Genomic DNA, 18666 nt, shown 5'->3' on the forward strand with positions numbered 1-18666 from the left:
CCACAAAAAGGATGGTCAAACAAGTGAAAACAAAACATTTTTACCAAGGATGTTAAAAATATACTACAATGGACATCGCAAAATTAAAATGAAAAACAAACATACCTAAAAAATACTAAGGTACCCCCATATATTCCTTTTAAAGTAGAGACCATTTTTAAAGGTTGCTCGTGTTTATCTTTGTACAGATATTAGATGAGAACATATTCAAAGTCTCACAACAGGATACAAAAATACACTTCTTCAGAAAGACTGGATACCAGTCCTTTGGCTTTCTCTCAAAAAACAATTTCACTACGTCCACAGGACAAACCGTCCCTTTCTGTCTCTTTAGTGAACCAGTTCAAAATCCTCCCCAAACAGACACACCCACCGGGACAGATCTAGTCCCAGAGTTTGATCTGTCCATCCCAACCGCAGGTGATGACCTTGGAGGTTTCATGCGGGTGCCATAGCGCGCTGATGCACACCTTGTCATGAGCCTTGATCCTGTGGTAAAGCTTGGTGGTCTTCCAATCCCAAATGTTCAGCTTTCCATCTGCATCTCCCGACACCACGTAGCTGTCGAAGGAACGGGTTCCAAAAAAAGAGGATGAAATGATTAGCACTTTGCTAAAAATGACTTCCATTCTCACTTCACCTGCCAAAAGGTGGGAGTGTGATTTTGGTATTTTAGTCTAGCCGGGAGTTGCAATGTTGGCATGGATACTGAGAGGAAGCGGGAGCACTTGGTCACAGAGGTGGGTGGTGGTGGGTGAGAAGAGGGGAAATAACAGCTCTTAATGGGTGTTTTGGCTAAAATTAGGGAGCTGGACTGTCCTAGTTATCTCTCCTTGTGGAGGTCGTACATTAGATAATATGAAGCATCAGCTATTTTTTTTTTCACAGCTCTTCATCAAGTGGAGGCATTTTAAGAGGGCAGGATGGGACAGATCACAGGAAATGAGCATCTGTACAATGGTGCCTCTATTACTCTGGTAAGTTTGCATCGTTGAATAATAAAACTGTCCAGCATGTACTAATCACCTATTATTAACTATTAATGACATTTAAGAATCTGTAATTCCACCTTCTGTCATTCATGTTTTCTGATGAAGGGCAGAGTGAAGGCTTACCTCATGTCTGGGGAGAAGTCCACCTGGCAGGCGTAGCCAGCGACCATGTGGCCCTTGAAGACCTTCTTTTTGTTCAGTCTGAAGCGGTTTTGGGCTCCGAAGATCAGAATCTGGTTGTCCATGGACTGGCACGCGAGCCATTTACCTATTAGAAACAAGCAAACCGTGTTCAGGCGAAAACCTTGTGGTGCTGCACAGCCCTTCAAAAACAACAACAACATCTCCTTACTAGCACCGTACAACATGCTCACAGAGTGAAATGATACAAAAAGATTCTGCGGAAGTATTATGGTGTCAAAACTTTTGTATGTACAGTATCAAACTTTTAGGTACATTTGTATCAGCAGAAAAACAAAATGCATTCATAGCTAAGCTTTAAAAGCGGTCAGAAAAGTTTAAAATTTCTTAGTAGCTCACTAGTTTGTCTCGTTTACACGATTTTCTACAGGCTAATGTTCAACTAGCAGCCCGAGGCTCTTTGTTGTGGCGTGCTGTACCTGACAGGGTAACAACTGGGATCTCAAGGGACATTGAACAGAGTCAAATATTTTTTGACAGCAGGTACATGGTAAGTGTTAAAAACATGCCTCAAGGACACAATTCTTCTTCTTCTTCTTCTCCAAACAAAAAGCTTAAACTGTGGAAATTTGAATTTGATTGGACAACACTCTGAAAAGGGCACAAACCCATTATTTTACCGTCATTGAATTGGGAAGATTGAGGCAGTTTATGGAAAGATAAGGAGTTTTTTTTTTCATGAGTGGATGCTCAGTTGAGATCTACTTTACAGAGCATTTCAGCTCATGACAACACTAAAGTCTCAAAGTCACAACAGGGTGATAAGAGCCAGCGGTTCAGCGTCGGAGCATTACACGACTCGCTGCACTCCTTAAAGGGAACATGATGGAAATTATTAATGTGGTATGAGAAAGAGATACAGTGTTGGTGTGTGTGTCCTCTTCTTACAACTGCTCTTACAAAACATAAAAGAAAAAGACACTGTCTTCCACAATTGTCAAATGGATGAAAACAACTTGACTAGTTTCACGAGGGCAACTCGGGCTCTGTCTGTTTAGTTAAGATGGAAAGAGACGTGGGAGAGGAAGAAGTAGGAGGGAGGATGAGGATGTAGTGCCACTGCCAATGGGAGGCAAGGTGGCATTTAGGCGTGAGAGAAAACTGAAAGGACACCCACTGAGAACACATTCATTATTCACACGGCGAAGAGAAACAAACCACGTTGGGATAAAATACGAGCGTCGCCCGAAGGGAAAGAGGAAGAGAGTGGCGGAGAGAACATGAAAAGGAGAAATCAAAGTAGGTAGAGAGGGAAGGAACAGATGAGGACAAAAGAGTCGAGGTTGACAGTAGTTGAAGCTGATGGGGTGCAACAGGGAGGTCCTGATTGAAACAGAAGTGTTACATCAGAAGAACATGGCCTGATAATTTTGTTAATGTGCCGCTCACAAAACCACCGTGACAGAAACTGGCTTATCTGCATGGGCCATTCATATCTGTGTAAGCTGTGCTGAAGCAGGCTTATTCTACTCTTAAAACCTTTTCTTGTGTCTGCATCTTACTGATGGATCACAGACGTCCGGATCAAACAGCCTTTCATATTAAGTATCCGACAATATCTATATTTCTTACATTTCGTCTTTTATACAAGTGTTGCACCGTTTCTACAGTATCACAACATCTGTAACATGCCAGTGTTGATTAGCTCTACCGTACACCATTCTTACATCTTTATGTTAATTATGAAGATACATAAAGGAGGCAACTGGCCTAACTTTGTAAAAAATAAAATTTAAATGAAACGTAGGAAGAGGGAACGGTTGGCCTGAGTCTTCGAAATCCACTTACCGACCACTCCCTGGCTGCGGCTTCATATTTACCCAACAGACATGACTGATCTCCTCGTCTAACTGTCGGCAAGACCACAAAGCAGTTTCTAGAAACACCAGGTGGTGCAACCTGGACACACTATAGGTGTTAGATCATCAGATAGCGTCACCCGGGCGACCCAGCCGGGAGGGGTGATCAGTCTCCAGCTTGTGTCTAAGTGGTGTGCTCCACCGCGGATCACCCTTCATGATCCACAGCCACCTCGATTCTATTACTTTTGACTAAATATAACCCACATCACAGCTTTCTGTCTAAGTGCAACGGCACCAAAATATGTTTGGACGGTTCAAGTGTCAGCAAAGGTTCATAAGGTTATTTCATGAAAGGCAGAATGTTAATTATTCCTTAGAAAAAGCATTTAGGAAAAACTCCAAACAAATATTTTCTGGTTAAAAAAAAGAAGCATAAATCATGATTGTCTCTTGAGGAAACACGAACATACCCTCTAAATGGCAACCAAAAATAAATTGGATAAGTGCTGATAGTAAAACGTGTGCATCGTTAACATGAACTACACCCGTTGTTACTCAGCGAGGGGCACCTGTGTAATTGACTTTATACACCCACTATAAACTATCTTGGAACTGATTTATTAAAGGCAATCGCGAAGACGGCAAAAACAAATAAAGTGAGCTCAGAGAAAAGGTCGGGCATTGTTTGTTGGCACAAAGAAGAGTAATCGTCAGATCAGCAAAAAAACTAACAGACACTCAGGAAGAAAACAGCAGACTGAACCAGCAGAAGTCAAATAAAGTTGTAAGGATCGAGTCCAATATCGACTATTATTACATTCACAGAACGAGATGGAAAAGGCTGACAAGATATGTGCAAAGAAAACAACAAAAAAGGACCCATATTTGTGTATAAAAAGCTTCGGAATAAATCCCCCAGACTGCATTGAAGGTACGATAAAGCATGGAGGTGATAAGTGTCATAGTCTGGAGGCTGGTTTTCTTACAATAGTGTAGATTTTTGTTGTTTTTTAAGTGCAGGCGACAAGCGAAATAAATCATTAACCAGAATAATGATTCAAAAGCTGTCTGTTGAAAAAGTATTTTGACTTGAAGAATCTAAAATTATTGAATGGCCAGATTCTTGACCGACATTCTTTTGAGCAGCTACAGCGAGCCGTGGAGAGATGACGCTCGTCATTGCCCTACACATACACGTTGCCTATACACTGGAAACGTTTCTCACGCCTAATACACAACTACCGCGAGCAGCTGGGCAAGCTGAAGGGTGGCAGAATAAATAATACCACACTGTAACTGTGACCTTCAAAGAAGCTACTATCAGCTGACCAAATATGTTTTTGTCTTCATTTTGAACTGCAGTTTTATCACGTGAAACTTAACATTTCGCTTGACCGGTGTAGTTGTGCAGTAGTTCTATAAAACAAATCCAATTGGCTATTAAACATTAAATAATAATTGATTTTTTTTTTGTGTGTGTCTTTTTGTTGAAAATTGGGACAGATTGGACATTTAACCCGTTTTTAATACAGCTAATTTCTACAATTAAAAAAAAAAAATGCTCAAATAGGAATACTGGCTGTAGACACCTCAGCACAGAAATTCAACTGACTGCACTGAACCTGCCTCGTTTTTTATTCTTCTGTGCGATGACCAACACGGGAAGGAAAGGCTCCTCTGCAACGTGTCCAATGTACCGTGTGCTCGCCTGCGTGTTACAGAGTGAGTTGACTACTCACCATTGGGAGAGAGTGTCACAGCTGGCATGGAGTGCATACTGGGCTCGGCGATGTATTTGAAGTCCACGGGGATGTCCCTGAAAAAGGCACAAAGCACTGTGAGCTTGCTTCAAGATGGGTTAAACACCGAACGAGAGGCCAACCTGGGCCGACCTCAAGCGAGAGCCGCTCAAAAGGGAAAACATGCAGAAAGCTGCCGTTTGTTGACCATTTGCAGCTGCTTACGCCAACTCAAAGATACTTAGTAGTAGAAAGAAAAACAGCGACGGTGGAGAAAAAAACAAAAAACAGTCTGTATCACCAGTACTACTGGAGTGTGTATAGAACTCGCTGCAAACTGAGAGATGCTTTTGATGCTGCACCGTGACTGGAGCAGCAACCAATTATTTATGAATCCTTTCTTGCTCTTTCACCCAGCCTCTGTTCTTTTATGCTCTGTTATGTCTCTCTGCTTCGGGAAAGATAAGAAACTTGAGGATCGTTCAAATCTACAGCACAATACTGTACATGTAAGCGTCTGTCACGATGACAGCTTGCGAACAGGCTCCGTCCTAAAGGACCCGCTGCAGAATAAAGTGAATGAGTGGGACTAATGTGTCTCCTTGCCGTGCTTCTGCTAAAGAGCAAAAGCTGTGAAGTCATCTTGCGATCTGCTAAAAGTAAAACCACGTCTGTCTTCGCGCTGCGACGCGTAACAGCTGGAGCTCGGTGACATTCATAAGGACGCCGAGCACATTCACCAAGAAAAACGGGGCTTCAAAGGGCCCCTGGTTTTGTCCGAGCTGACGACTGCAGACGGGCTACACTCGACTCGGAAGATATGAAACCGTCACGTATCGTCGGAGGGACGTTCATGAATAATAAATGATTGTTTGTTGGTTACCGTGTTTCATGTCGATCAAGTTTAACGATAAGGACGCCAACAAACAAAAAAAAACGTTTTGCAGTTTCTATATGAACTTTTGTTTATCAGGTGGACGGCCTGCAGTGAGACTGAAGCCGAGATTTTCAATGGAAAAGAAAGATGAAAATCCCCGAGCTTCTTTTACTGAGGAGGAAGTGAAACGGATGATATTTGTTTGTTTGGAGCTAATGGGAGAAGCAGATTTCCCAAAACATAATTACGACTGACGGCAGAGTAAAATAACTTTTATATATATATATATATATATATATATATATATATATATAATTGCCACAATGCCGGTGTGGTTGCGCCGCTCCTATTAGGCAAATGTTTACATAACGTTTTATTACATTTAGGGGGCACAAAGTTAAGTAAAGAATTCTGAGCCATGTGGAAAGTCAGTCTGAAAACATTACTTAGGAGACAAAGCTATTCAAATAAACAAAGGAAATGAAGTTCTTTGAGAAAGTAGCAGCTCTCCGTCCGTCCTGTGTGATTCCAATAATGTCTTTCAAGTGTCTCAGGGATTTTTTTTTTCCCTCTCTCTTTTCTTTTCTTCCTCTCAGTCCATCATCCTCCCAAACGTCCCTCCAAGCCCGCAGTTTCATCGCTCTCTCAGCGATGTCTTTATGATCGAGAGCTAATTCCCTTTGTTGGCACAGTGTGGTACATTTTGTATTGATTGTAATCCTCCTCCAACGCATACACTGACTCTCCGTTCCCTGATGATAAACCTCAGCAAAAGATAAAGTAGTGTTGCCCCCCACCCCACCCCCTCCCCCCGGAAGACTTGCGAGTATAGAAGAAAGAATTTGAACTTGTAGGCGTTTTTCGTGATGACGTGAACTGCTTGGAGGTTTTGCAGCTTCGCAATCTTCTCGGAGTCTCTTCCAGCAATACGAGACCGTTCTGGTAAATCCTGCCTAATGCTGCTCTTCCAGTGGGAGTTGGGGCGGCACCGGATCCAGGTGGTGTCCGTGGGAGAAAACGGACAGTCGAGACACCTTTTTGGCCCGACGTGCCACTTGCCCGCTCACTCCCACGCTGACGAAGCTCGTGGGAGCCTTTCCTCAAAAAGCGTCTCTCGGGATACGCTCCTTTAGTTTGGATTTCATTCTGTCCTCCAACTTTGACTTAAAGAGTGTGTGACAAACTGAATGTCAGCAGTTAATCCCCCGTCTCGCGTGCTCTTGACGAATAAGAAGAGCTGGAAAGTTTTGACAAGGGGGACATAAACATAAACTGGTTGTCCTTGAATAAAAGCCCCTACTCCCGCGCTTTTAACAATCCACAGTAAGCCTCCTTTATCAGCTGGTCTTTAAATATTTATCATCTTTGAGCAGCAAATAGCAGAGTTTGTTTACCACCACAGAAGCAACGTGTAAGCCATGCCTGGTGGTCCCTCTTGATTGTCCAATAAGAGCAAACATAGACTGCAGCAGGACACAAACAAACCCGCTAGGGCAAACACAAACTGAATGTCAGTTTAACGATGCGTGTTTTTTGTCAGCAGGTTCAAAAGGATGTTAGGGGAGGGGGAGAAGGGGGGGGGGTATCAACCTGCCAATCATCCCAGCACATCTGCCTTTCCTATTATTCAATGTGTTTCTTTAGTTTATCAAAATATACACTTGACAACAGGGTCTATTGTTATATACCATGATGGCTCCACGGGGAAAAAGAAGCAACTCAGACTGGAACAGAGGCATGTAAAGCAGCTGGATTGTTGCAGAGGTGACGACTCGGAGCAAACTAGCAGCTCAGCCGGAGAAATGACGTCCAGTAGAAGGTTGTTTAGAGGTATGTTGATGCCTACTCTTCTTATCGACAGCTAATAAAAGGAGTAGTGGGCAGCGCAAAAGGCTGAAGGCCATGATATACAATCATATGCAATCCAAAGTTTGCTCCGTCTTATTTTTAGTCAGACAAAATATGACACTTGATGGCACCAAAATGCTTCTTAAGAAGGCTTAATAGTAGAAAAGTCTTGCAAACATATCTTCTGCATTTACAAAGGTCAAATCCCACTGAATAGCTTACTCTTTTTCAAAAAAAAATATTTTTTTTTACTCCTCATCAGTTAAGCTTTACCAATAAAAACTTGGTCAACCATACACTAATACTTATTTTTTGCTGCACATACGTATTGTTGACTGATTACTCTGAGCTCCTTGCAGGAAGAGCAACAAACGCTATAATGCAGCACACTCAAGTTTTAGATACGGCATCAGCATTTCAGACTGCAGTCTACTCACCACTCCCAAACTCGAAGACTCTTATCGTCCGACGTGCTGACGAACCGACGATTCTCATCCACGAAGGTGATGGTGTTGACGGCACCCAGGTGACGATCGTACTCCTGAACCACCTCGCCTGTCCTGATGTCCCACTGTCAGAGACGCACACGCGGCAAAATAGACAGGAAGCAGGTAAACACATTTATCTGGGACAAGTCAAAACAAAATGGATCATTTAAAGGGATTCACTATCCCACCAAACTAGTTTCACTGCACACCGAGTCCCGCTTACAAAAATATATGCAACTTGTCTCAGTGCAAATGTGGAAAAAAACCAAAAACAAACATAAACACGACAAACAAAGAGAAAATCATATGGCTGTCTGTGGGAGACTCACTATGGGAGCAGCTCTAAACTGTGCCAGTGCTGTGAATTGAGTTCACCGCAGTGATGTGATGACAGCAATTAGCAATCAAACAGGCCTCGGTCTTGAATGTTAATGTTTTTGGAAAACAGCACGCACGCATTAAAATATAAAGGCAACCACACAGAAGCCCCTCTCCAGGCAACAAACAAAAAGGACACATGTCTGTCCAAACTTTAACATCCAACTCCATTCGTGTCTCCCTTTTCTTTCTTTTTTTTAAATTTTCAAATCTTACCCTCCGGTGTGAGCAGCCATCTGTTCTCATAACCCAGAAGGACAGAGCTACATGATTTAACGCTAACCCTGATTATAGTGCCAGAATGCGGTAATGACTACTGGTCACACACAGAGTTATGGGACTAAATTTGTGCCTGTTACATTTATATTTTCAATTAAAGTTTCTGCTGAAACTAAAAAGACTTTCCATATTAGGTATCTCAAAACTCAAACACCCCTCTAGAAGTTCACTCAGCATGTTGCTGCCACTGATATCCCTTTTTCATCTGTAGAGGTTCAGGGTTACTTGCTCTAAAAACCGTGTCCCTGAGAGTGGGATGAGGTTGTTGTGGATTTCCTACTTTTATCATCAGCTGTTCTCTTCCCCTTGCCTCTTCTCTACTCTAATGCTGCCTGTGATTAATGAGTTGCTCTAATCCTGTCAGCCACTGAACCTCTCGCACCTCGCACACAACTACACGAGTACTGAGGGATGAGACAGGAGTGGATTTCACGGTCCTGTGGGCAAAGGGAGTATAGAGAGACATCCGTGTGTGTGCATCTGCTCGGTCAACGCGACTGAATTTCTTGCAATGGCGGCAATTTTCCAACTTTACCTGAACAATCTTCTTATCGGACATGCCGGCCACCAAAAGGTTCTGTTTGTCCTCGTCTGGGTTGAACTTGACGCAGTATGGTACCTTCCTGTTGGTGAAGCGGGTGATACACTGGCCTGTGGAGGGAGGCAAATTGAAAGTCAGGGCTCCAGAATAATCCACAGTGGCTCTTCAGAAAGATAGACTCAAGTTATTTGAAATTTAAGGACACACTCTGCAACTTCCAGTGCTGTGCGCTCAACACCTGCAAGTGGGGACAACTCGACAGAAAATTCTGTTCCATGAGTCAATTTAGCAGAAGTGAATCGCCACAGGAACGATGCTACCACTACTGCTGGAACTGAGAGAGCAGGACTCTAAATGACTGATACACTCAAAGGCTCTAAAGATTATGATGAAGGCTTTTTACGACCATAATCTTCGTGTTGCATCCCGTGTTAACTGCAACTGGGACAAATGTGAAATAAAAATGTCCTTTTTAAAAAAAAAATCACTACAACAGCAACAACTGTTAGAAAGACTTGTTTCCTACATGAACAAAACACAACAACTGATGAGATAAGTAAGGGAATCCATTTCATTAAAAAAATGAACCACCACCACCACTAGTATCAACAAGTAGGGGATTTAACTCTTTTCTGCCCTCTGCTGGAGCGGCACTCCGGAGTTGAGAGGGGTGGAAATTAAGATGGATGAGAAGAGGGGAGCGATAACAGGGGAAGCGTGGGGCACCCGTGGGAACAAAGAGCCTACAGTTTAGATACAACTGGCATATAGACACAGATAAAGGAGATCACTTGTAATTTAGTGACATTGATGGACTTAACCTCCTGTCGGATGGCGTGCAAGACAACACTGATTCAAAGTCGTGTTGAAGTCATTTCAGTTCAATAAGAGCTGTGGATCAAATTTTTAAGGACACAGTTTGTGTTATGAAAATGTGCCACTGTATCTCATCCTATTGCATGTAAGATGTAAATGTTAGGTCTATTTGAGGGCAAATGTTGCCTTTAAGTACAAAATTACAAAGGCGAAGTGACAAGTAGGACTGCAACTAATTATTTCAGTGTTGGTTAAGCAACATATTATTTTATTGATTATTCGTTCATCCTAAATAGGTTTAAATATCACTCATAGTTTCTTTAAGCTCTCTGTTTGTCTAACCAGCTGCCCAAAATTGAAATGTATTCCGTTTTGTTTCACTATCGACACAGAAAACCAGAAAATCCATTAATCTGCGAGGCTGGAACTGGGAGGTTTGGTGTTCTTGCATGAAAAATGACTTCATTAAATCAATTAATAAAATAGTTGATGGTTATTTTTCCAATAATCGACTAAATAATTTTAGCTCTCGTCACAATAAACTTGTATGAACATATTGCTTGTTTTCATGTGTAGGCCAAGTAGCAGCTAGAACTTAAAAACAGTTGTACAAATAAACAGTCCTTGCAAAAGGACAAGTGAGGCACAAATTGGCTGAAATGTCTTTTGGACTTTTCAGAAAAATACTTGCATGTTGTGCAAATGAAAATTTGTTTTTTTTTTTAAGACTGACTGTTAAATATTTTCTTCAATATATCATCCTAAAAGAGTGCATTGATGTTAACAGCCTACCTGTCTCGGTGTCCCAGAGTTTAAGGTAGCGGTCATATGCAGCGCTGAGGAATTTGGTCCCGGTGTTGTTGAAGCAAATGTCTCGCACTGCTTTGCTGTGACCTAACACGCAGAGAAGAAATTTACACACATATTACAAACAAATAAATAAATAAAATTCACTTCAGACGTTCCCCAGTCTTGTTACCAAGTCCCCCCTCCCCCCAGCTTTGATACCCAGTTGATTTGCGGAATGTGAAATCTGGTTAAGGGAAATAAGGGATGTTATGGAAGAAAGATGAAGCGGGATGAGGGAGACGAGGGAAATGGAATCTTTAAATGAGCCCTCCGGGGAGGAAAAAAATACAAAATTACACGCTCCATCTGCCTTTTCAACAGCCCTCCACCTTCCTATTCTCTTCCTAATCTCAATCTATGCAACCCTTTGGTTTTTCCTCATACAGTGCAAGTGATGCAAGGTCCCAGTGGGCTGGGTGCATGCAGACGCCTCCCTTGTTAAAAGTGGCTTTTTTATCAGGGCTTCACCGTTTCCACGGCGATAACAGAGCCCACTGAGGCTAAGCCTCTGCCTGCACGCCTGCTCTCACCCGGCTTGCTGGCAGACCAAAGGCTACGCCGTCGCTGCAGAGAGCCTTGATGATGTGTGTGCATGCACAAATATATTACTACTACTGAAACTACCGAAAGCAGCGCATGCAAGTAAGCAAATATACCCCCCCCACACCCGTCAGAACCTATTTCATTAACTGATCCTTCTTGCTTGGGAATTTTGACAAGCCGAGTGCAGACAGACAATGACTGTTCAGTCTCCTCGTAACAGTGTATAGTTTAACTACACACAACAGTGCAATAAACGTACTGGCAGAGAAATGCATACAAATTGCAAAATGTTATGTATCTAAATACATAAGAAAACTACAATCAAACACCTCAGAGAAGAAAAAACAAACAATGGAAATATTTTATCATCCTCTTCTTAAAAAATAAATAAATAAATAAAAAAATAAATTAAAAAAATGGAATACACCAGACAGCTGATGATGAAACTAAGAGCGCAGCAATAACAGAAAATATTCTCTCCACAACGGGCCTACTTCTTGCACTATGTCAATGAAAACGGCAATTAACATCATCATCTGTGACTCAGCTGCTTGTACTGAAAACCCCCTCAGCTCGTCCCTCTCCATCAGTTTATTCACTCCTGAGCTGTGTTCTCTGTTCCTGAGCGCTAGCTCCTCGACCAGTCTTGTGCCCTCCCTTGCCCCTCGTTCCCCCCCGGCCTCTGGACTGCTGAATTATGCATATTTGGTAAAGGAGCTGACAAGCAGAACCACAGCTGCTAACAATCTCTATTCTGACAATGTGCTGTCTCTGGGAAGAGTATAAGAGTGTCCCGCATGCATTAGCCTAACCCCATGTATTTGACAAAAAAAAAAAAAAAAAATTCCAAAATGCCCAGACTCTCTGTCAGCGGTCAGCAGGCGTGTCATTACTGTTCCAGTAATGCTGAGCACACAGTCTGTCACTGCTGTTCATTTCCCAAAGCGCTGTGTCCATTTCAGACTTTGAGCATATTTCATATCAGCATGTTTGCTGATGATACATTGTTGTTTATAAAAGGTTATACACTGGACACTAATTACGCAATACAATTTCATACGGTGAAGTATCGACGCTTGTCCACATTTACCACATAAAATATTATTTTCTTGTTCCGTTTTGAGATGTAGGGTGAGAACTCACTTACCAATAAATGTCCGAATACACCTCCTCTCTTCGTACACCTCCCACAGCTGTGGGGAAATGAAAACAAGTGAACACAGAATTATCAAGCCAGCAGAGAAATCAAAAAGGAAACTCCATTTCAGTCTTGGCCAACACTTAAATCAACCTAAACAGCCTCGCTGACAGCCGTTATTGCATGAATCCATTTTGTTTGGTGCTTAGTAGGTTTTTACTATACAGTGCATTGGATTTATCGCAGAGATTCACTTTGAATCTGTAGCGCAGTGCCAGCCTGGCTCTGCCCGACTACTTCTCACGGCTTCAGTCTTTATGGTGATTACAGTCTTGAAACCCTGTTTGCTCAGCCACTCTGAAGGGGCGGACCAATCCGAGACCAGTGAAGGTAGCTAAATGCAATGATGCTGAAGTGAAACATTTTTATGAAAACTCATAGCCGACATTGATAACAGCCACAGCATTACAGTCATAAAATTATTAACTACATCTGAGATGAAGAGAAATCACACGCGTGTACACTCACTCTTAAGCTTCTGTGATGCTTTTATGGCGCCTGGTATTGATTACTTACCTTGATCTTACAGTCCATGGAGGAGGAGAGCAGCAGATGACCAGAGCTTGGAAACAGTCGGATAGCACTGACACCCTGAAAAATAAACACAGAGAGGTGAAACCGATGTGTATTTAGCCACGTGTCTTTTTGTCTGGAAAAATGAGTCACTACTGCAGCTCCTGGCTGAACTCATGACGAACTGTTTTGGTATGTCTACAAATTTTCTCCTGGCCGTGATTTATATTGCTCATTTTTGGATTGGTGAAACCTTTCTGAAGCAATAATTATTTCCACTGTGGAACATTATTGTATTCCAGAATAAAGGAGTCAAAGGTATCGCTAACTTAAAGCAAAAGCAGCACATCTTGATTTCCATGCATATTAACATATATGGACATACAGTATACATTGACATTAATTGGACATTTCCATGATATAGCCATTGAAGCATTTTTAAGGGGAAACATCAGCTGAATCATAATGCATCGAGAACAGACAGCACATGTGTAGACCGGGCTGCTTCACTAACAGTTGTAGAAATGTTCACAATTTCACTCAAAAAAACAAAAACTTTCTCCAAAAGTGTCACAAAACTTTGGTGACATCACATGGTCCATTTTCCAATTATTATCTCGACATCAGCATTTTCACACACTTATTATCTTTTCAAACCTCTTTGTATTTCAAATTAGGCTCTCAAGGCAGTAACTTCCCGAACAAAGCGGAGAACAGCCAATTTAAAACTTGAGTGATTTCTCCCTCCCTGAAGCACATTGGCAGATCTGAGGCTTGAATCACATCCTTCCTGGAATAACCTAGTGTTTGTCTTCATAAAGACATTGCTTTGAATGAAACAGAATAATCTTGGATATGTCAGGAGTAGGCGCTAGTACATGGCCGTGTTATCATTATATTCAAAAACACTTGGAGGCATTTGCCGATTCCCTCAGAAATTCTTACAAGCACTGCATCATGGAATATTCTCTCTATGTATACATAAACACCTATGAGACACTGCTCTCAGTTTTGTACCTCAAAATATTTTTCTTCACAATTACAACATATTTGTCTGATCATGATTATTTGAGCTGACCGCAATAATTTTGCATAATTGTTAGAATCATTTCTATTCATTTGTGCAATAACAGCTGGATGACACTAACAAAAATGTCATATTTTTTCACAGTTTAAAGTCAGACCGGTGCTCATTTAATGACATTATCTCGCCACCTTCTTCTGATGTGGTTTATTAACAAATGAGTGGAGAATTATCGCCACTAACGGTTTATCTCGAAAGGCTGAACGTCAAATTTCAAACTGACCGCATTTTGATGACCATCTATATATCTATTTATGATATGAACATCACGGATGTATTTGCAAAGCCGAACGCCACAGCATTGCTGTGGGCACAGTTGTGTTTTAAGTCAAATAAAAAAAGAAAAGTCCAATAACTAAGAAGAGGCAATTTGTTGGATTTGCAGCAAAAAGATGGTGGTTAAAGGTGCTATTTATATGTTCCTCTGTTAACTGCCTATAAAATGGCGCTTCTTCTTCATAAACAGTACTGTGCGCGTCTTATTTAACTATAATAAGACTCATAATTTAATAGTGACATAAAACTAACAGAAAAAGACCATTAAATCATTATCGCAAATACATGCACGAAGGTTAAACGTCAACAAAGGTTTCATGATGGTGAGCCCTACCAACAACAACAACAAAAATACTTCAAGCTGTAAGACTGCTTAACGGACGCATTCATGTGCACAAACTCGCACAAATAACCTGTCTCTTCACACTGACCTTGGTGTGTCCGGACCAGACATGAATCTGTTTCTTAGGCAGGTAACACTTGTCCGGAGCTTCCGCCGAACGCAGGTTGATGCCCACATCCTGTGGGACATGGAGGTACGACCTGCCCTGGTAATCGTACATGTCTTTAACTGTGGGGAGAACAAAAAGAGACCAAATGTGACGTAGGGTAAAACAAAACAAAAAAAGTTGAATTTTGATCAAATAAAAAGGTTGAATTTTGATCATTTCACATTGTGCCATAGTCATTTAAAAAGCTTCAGTACCGTGGAGAATCGTCTTTTCTTCTGCGGGAGCATCTTCTTCATTCCTTCCCTTCTTCTGCCTCTTGGCTGTGATCTCATCCAGCTCTTTCTGCTCTTCCTGTACAAAATGAATCACAACCAGAGAATTACCAAACCCTTATCTTCTTTTATATAATTATGAAAACAGACTGAGCAAACTGAAGTCAGTTTAATCTCAAATGCATGCCCTAGTGTAAAAGGGGATTACTGAGGGATATTCATTCATTTCTATCGTTTCATTTCTCTATTTCATAGTGAGAAAAAGGTTGTGTGGGTCTTACAGGCCACTTTTATCTGCCTCACTTTGAGTCTCATTTTGCAGTACGTACATGTGACTGGGTTCCCAAACTTTTGAACAGAATGTAAGACAATGGGATGCCACTTGAAAGGCAGCCGTTGTGAAGTGCAGGTGAGACTTTTTATGTTGTGTAGATAATTGTGCAGATGAAGGTAATCATGCCATAAAGCTCTATATTCCTACTGGTAGCACAACAATTGTGTTGGAAAAGTGAATTATCTGTAACTTGCCAAATAACATAAATGCTATGAAGGGATAATTAAAAAGGCAATTATTTAGAAAAATAAGTCCCTCATGGATTAAGCCTATTTGTGATAGCCAGTGTATCTGCCACACTGCCCGACACTAATCCTTATTGTCTTCATCCGGATGGTGCTGCTAGGCAGGAAGGCAATTAATTATGTGGAGAAGCAAGCAGAATATGTTCATGTCACATGTTAAACAAAGCATTACCTCTGATGGTTTGGCCCCATCTTTCTCATCTGCATATTTTGCCCACGGTCCAAGGAAGGTGTCAATTTCTCCGGCATCTCCGCCTTTAACCTTTCTCCTTTTCTCTGACTTCTTTGGACCGCTCTCAAACACAGACAGCCCTGGAAGAAGAGACAGAACATGTCCGAATTACATACCTTAACAACACCTTACACAATATACAGTTACATTTAAAACCATAAAATGTGGGCAAATATAAAAGAATTAAATTGATATTCATCATTACCTTTATTTTTCTCAGCCTCATCCACTGCACCAATGTAGCTGTTACAGGATACTTGGTGTGTGTCGACAGATGGATCTAAAGCATAACCTATTAGCAGAGTGGAGAGAATTGCCAGGTCATTAAAATTCAAACAGGGTCGATACACTGCGTCAATCAAGCCCATCACAGAGGTAATAGACAAGCTCACCGTATGTGGAGAAGGTCCTCCTTTGCTGTTCAAACATAAAGTCATTGACGTGAGCAGGTTCTGCAAAGCCAGATAACATGTTGCGGGGGGCGGCCATCTGCTGGCTTTTAAAAGGGTTCATTGGCCCAAACTAAGAGGAAGCAAAACAAAATCATTAACAATAAAGAAAGTTGTAGATGAACTTTCATGGACCCTCACAAGGAACAACTCTTTTTCACAGGCTCTCTGTTAAATTGAAATGTAATGAGCATGACTTTGATTACAACGGCCATTCTGATTAATATACTGGCCCTTAGATGGATGGAAGAATAAATAAACAAATAAATAGATCACTTTACTATTCCAATGGATAAATAAACAGAGCACTTTAATCCAGTTGGGAAATTGAAGCATTAGAGCAGCCTTGAAAAATAAATAATGAAACAAATAAGAAAAGGACTCTTGAGTAAGTAACAAACAAAATAAAATACCAGTCATGATTAATACAGCACAAATAAACATGACATCATTGACAGGAGATATTCAAACTCAAGAAAAACCATTGCAAAACTAAAATCGCCCTGGTCTGTTAAAGATATGGAGAACAGTTCATGCTTTTATCTCCTTTTACTTCAACTACAACTCTTTCTTTGAAGGAATCGGTCAGTCAACATTATCCTGTCTGCAGCTGGTTAAGAATTCACCAGTGAAACTCCTCACCGGTGCCAAAAAGAGACAAATATTCCCCCTGTACTGGTCTCTCTTCAATAAATCACCCGTTAAGTAAAGAACTGACTTTAAGATTATTTTATTTGTTTTTAAAAACCAACGGTGGTCCAACATTTTGTTGTTGTCCTATATTGTGAAAAAGATTTCTATTCACTTTTAGAATACCTCCCTCCATAAACACCGTAAAAACGATCTAAAGATACACCGCTTATTTCTGTATTTTTACTTTAATGCAATCACCAATCCCATGATCTTGTTATTTCCTTGTTTCAGTTTGGACAGTATCCTGTTTTACTCTTTGCATCCTATATTGTGCTGTTTGAAATTGATACCATTTACTTGTATATCTATTAAGATTAAGAGTTATTTGTGACTAAAAGAAATTAGTAGTGCTCTTCCTATCGAGCCCTCTTGCAATACCCTTTGAATAGCCCAGCTCTAAATAAAGTGAGTTGACTACGACACCATAATAAATGTTTCAGATGATTCATTTTAGATGTTTTTAGGGAATATAAATTAAACGGCCAGGCAGGCGGAAAACCTTCAGAATTTCATTTCACTCAGCTAGAGGAATCGCACAAGTCTTCAAAAACCGGGACAAGAGGAAGTTTAGGATGTATAAACATAAAACAAATTAAACTCCATGTCTGACCCAGCCTAAAGTCACATTCAGAAATGTTCAGACTTACCTCGGGAGCAAACATGGTTTCGTATGTTGGGTTATATGTGACTTCTTTCAACGAAGGGTCCAGATGTGTGCCGGTCTCTACAGACTCCTAACATGAAGGGGAAAAAAAAGAAAGATAAATATAAAATATATATATATACACACAGTAAAAGATCAGCAAACAAGTTACTTCCTCGGTTTCCTCTCTGCAACACAACAGCGCAAACATCCTCATGTTTTTTTAGTCTTCTAAAACTTGAAACGGTAGATAAAATGTTTGTTTTTTTAAACTTAATCAATAAAGATCTAGTTCAATTGATTCTGAAGAATTACATAAAACTGATATAAAACGTGAATTAAAGCTCGCGCGCGCTAAACTCGAGACCGCCGCTCGTTTTTTATTTTTCCCGCGAACCACGAGGTTAACAACAAACAGGCCACTTCGGACATTTAACGACCATTACTCGGTTTGTTCCGTTTTCCTTTGTAAGTTGTGGTGATATTAAATATTATCTGAATAAACGACGCAACGACACCCGATCTAACGCTCACGTTGAGCTAACGCTAGTTAGCTTGCTGAACTTAGCTTACCTTGACAGCCACCTCGGGGGCAGAATTGAGAACAGCTAGGGTCATCGTGTGTCCCGGCTGCCGAGGTTTAAGGTGAGCCGTGGCGTCTGGTTCCTCCGGGTGGACTTTTTCAGCGCAGGTATTTGATTCAGACTCATTTTCCGAATCGGAATCGCTACGGTACGAAACGAGGGAAGCGACGACGGCAGACATCTTGGATGTTGTGAATCTGCCGGAAGCAGAGGGGCGGGACTTCCGTCGTCAAGAAAGAACGAAAGAAAGGAGGAATATTTCTTTCTATATATATATATATATATATATATATATATATATATATATATATATAGAGAGAGAGAGAGAGAGAAATATT

The 18666-nt window shown here is 41.1% G+C and overlaps 1 protein-coding gene across 1 annotated transcript; it reads right to left on the minus strand.

Moving 5' to 3' along the window:
* Window positions 1-24: 24 nt before the first annotated feature.
* On the minus strand, window positions 25-18512 carry cdc40 (cell division cycle 40 homolog (S. cerevisiae)). The gene is made up of 15 exons (XM_069696509.1): window positions 18318-18512; window positions 17749-17835; window positions 16352-16481; window positions 16165-16251; window positions 15900-16039; window positions 15131-15227; window positions 14856-14995; window positions 13068-13142; window positions 12501-12546; window positions 10754-10855; window positions 9140-9255; window positions 7897-8030; window positions 4735-4811; window positions 1116-1260; window positions 25-561 (listed from the first exon to the last, which is right to left on the minus strand). The coding sequence occupies exons 1-15, from the start codon at window positions 18507-18509 to the stop codon at window positions 384-386; spliced, it is 1746 nt and encodes a 581-aa protein (XP_069552610.1). The 5' UTR covers window positions 18510-18512; the 3' UTR covers window positions 25-383.
* Window positions 18513-18666: the final 154 nt, after the last annotated feature.

The sequence above is a fragment of the Brachyistius frenatus genome, unplaced genomic scaffold, assembly GCF_029030835.1.
Source record: "Brachyistius frenatus isolate BFR_SWC_R1_liver_20210118 unplaced genomic scaffold, ASM2903083v1 Contig_21, whole genome shotgun sequence".
Classification (NCBI taxonomy): Eukaryota; Metazoa; Chordata; class Actinopteri; family Embiotocidae; genus Brachyistius; species Brachyistius frenatus.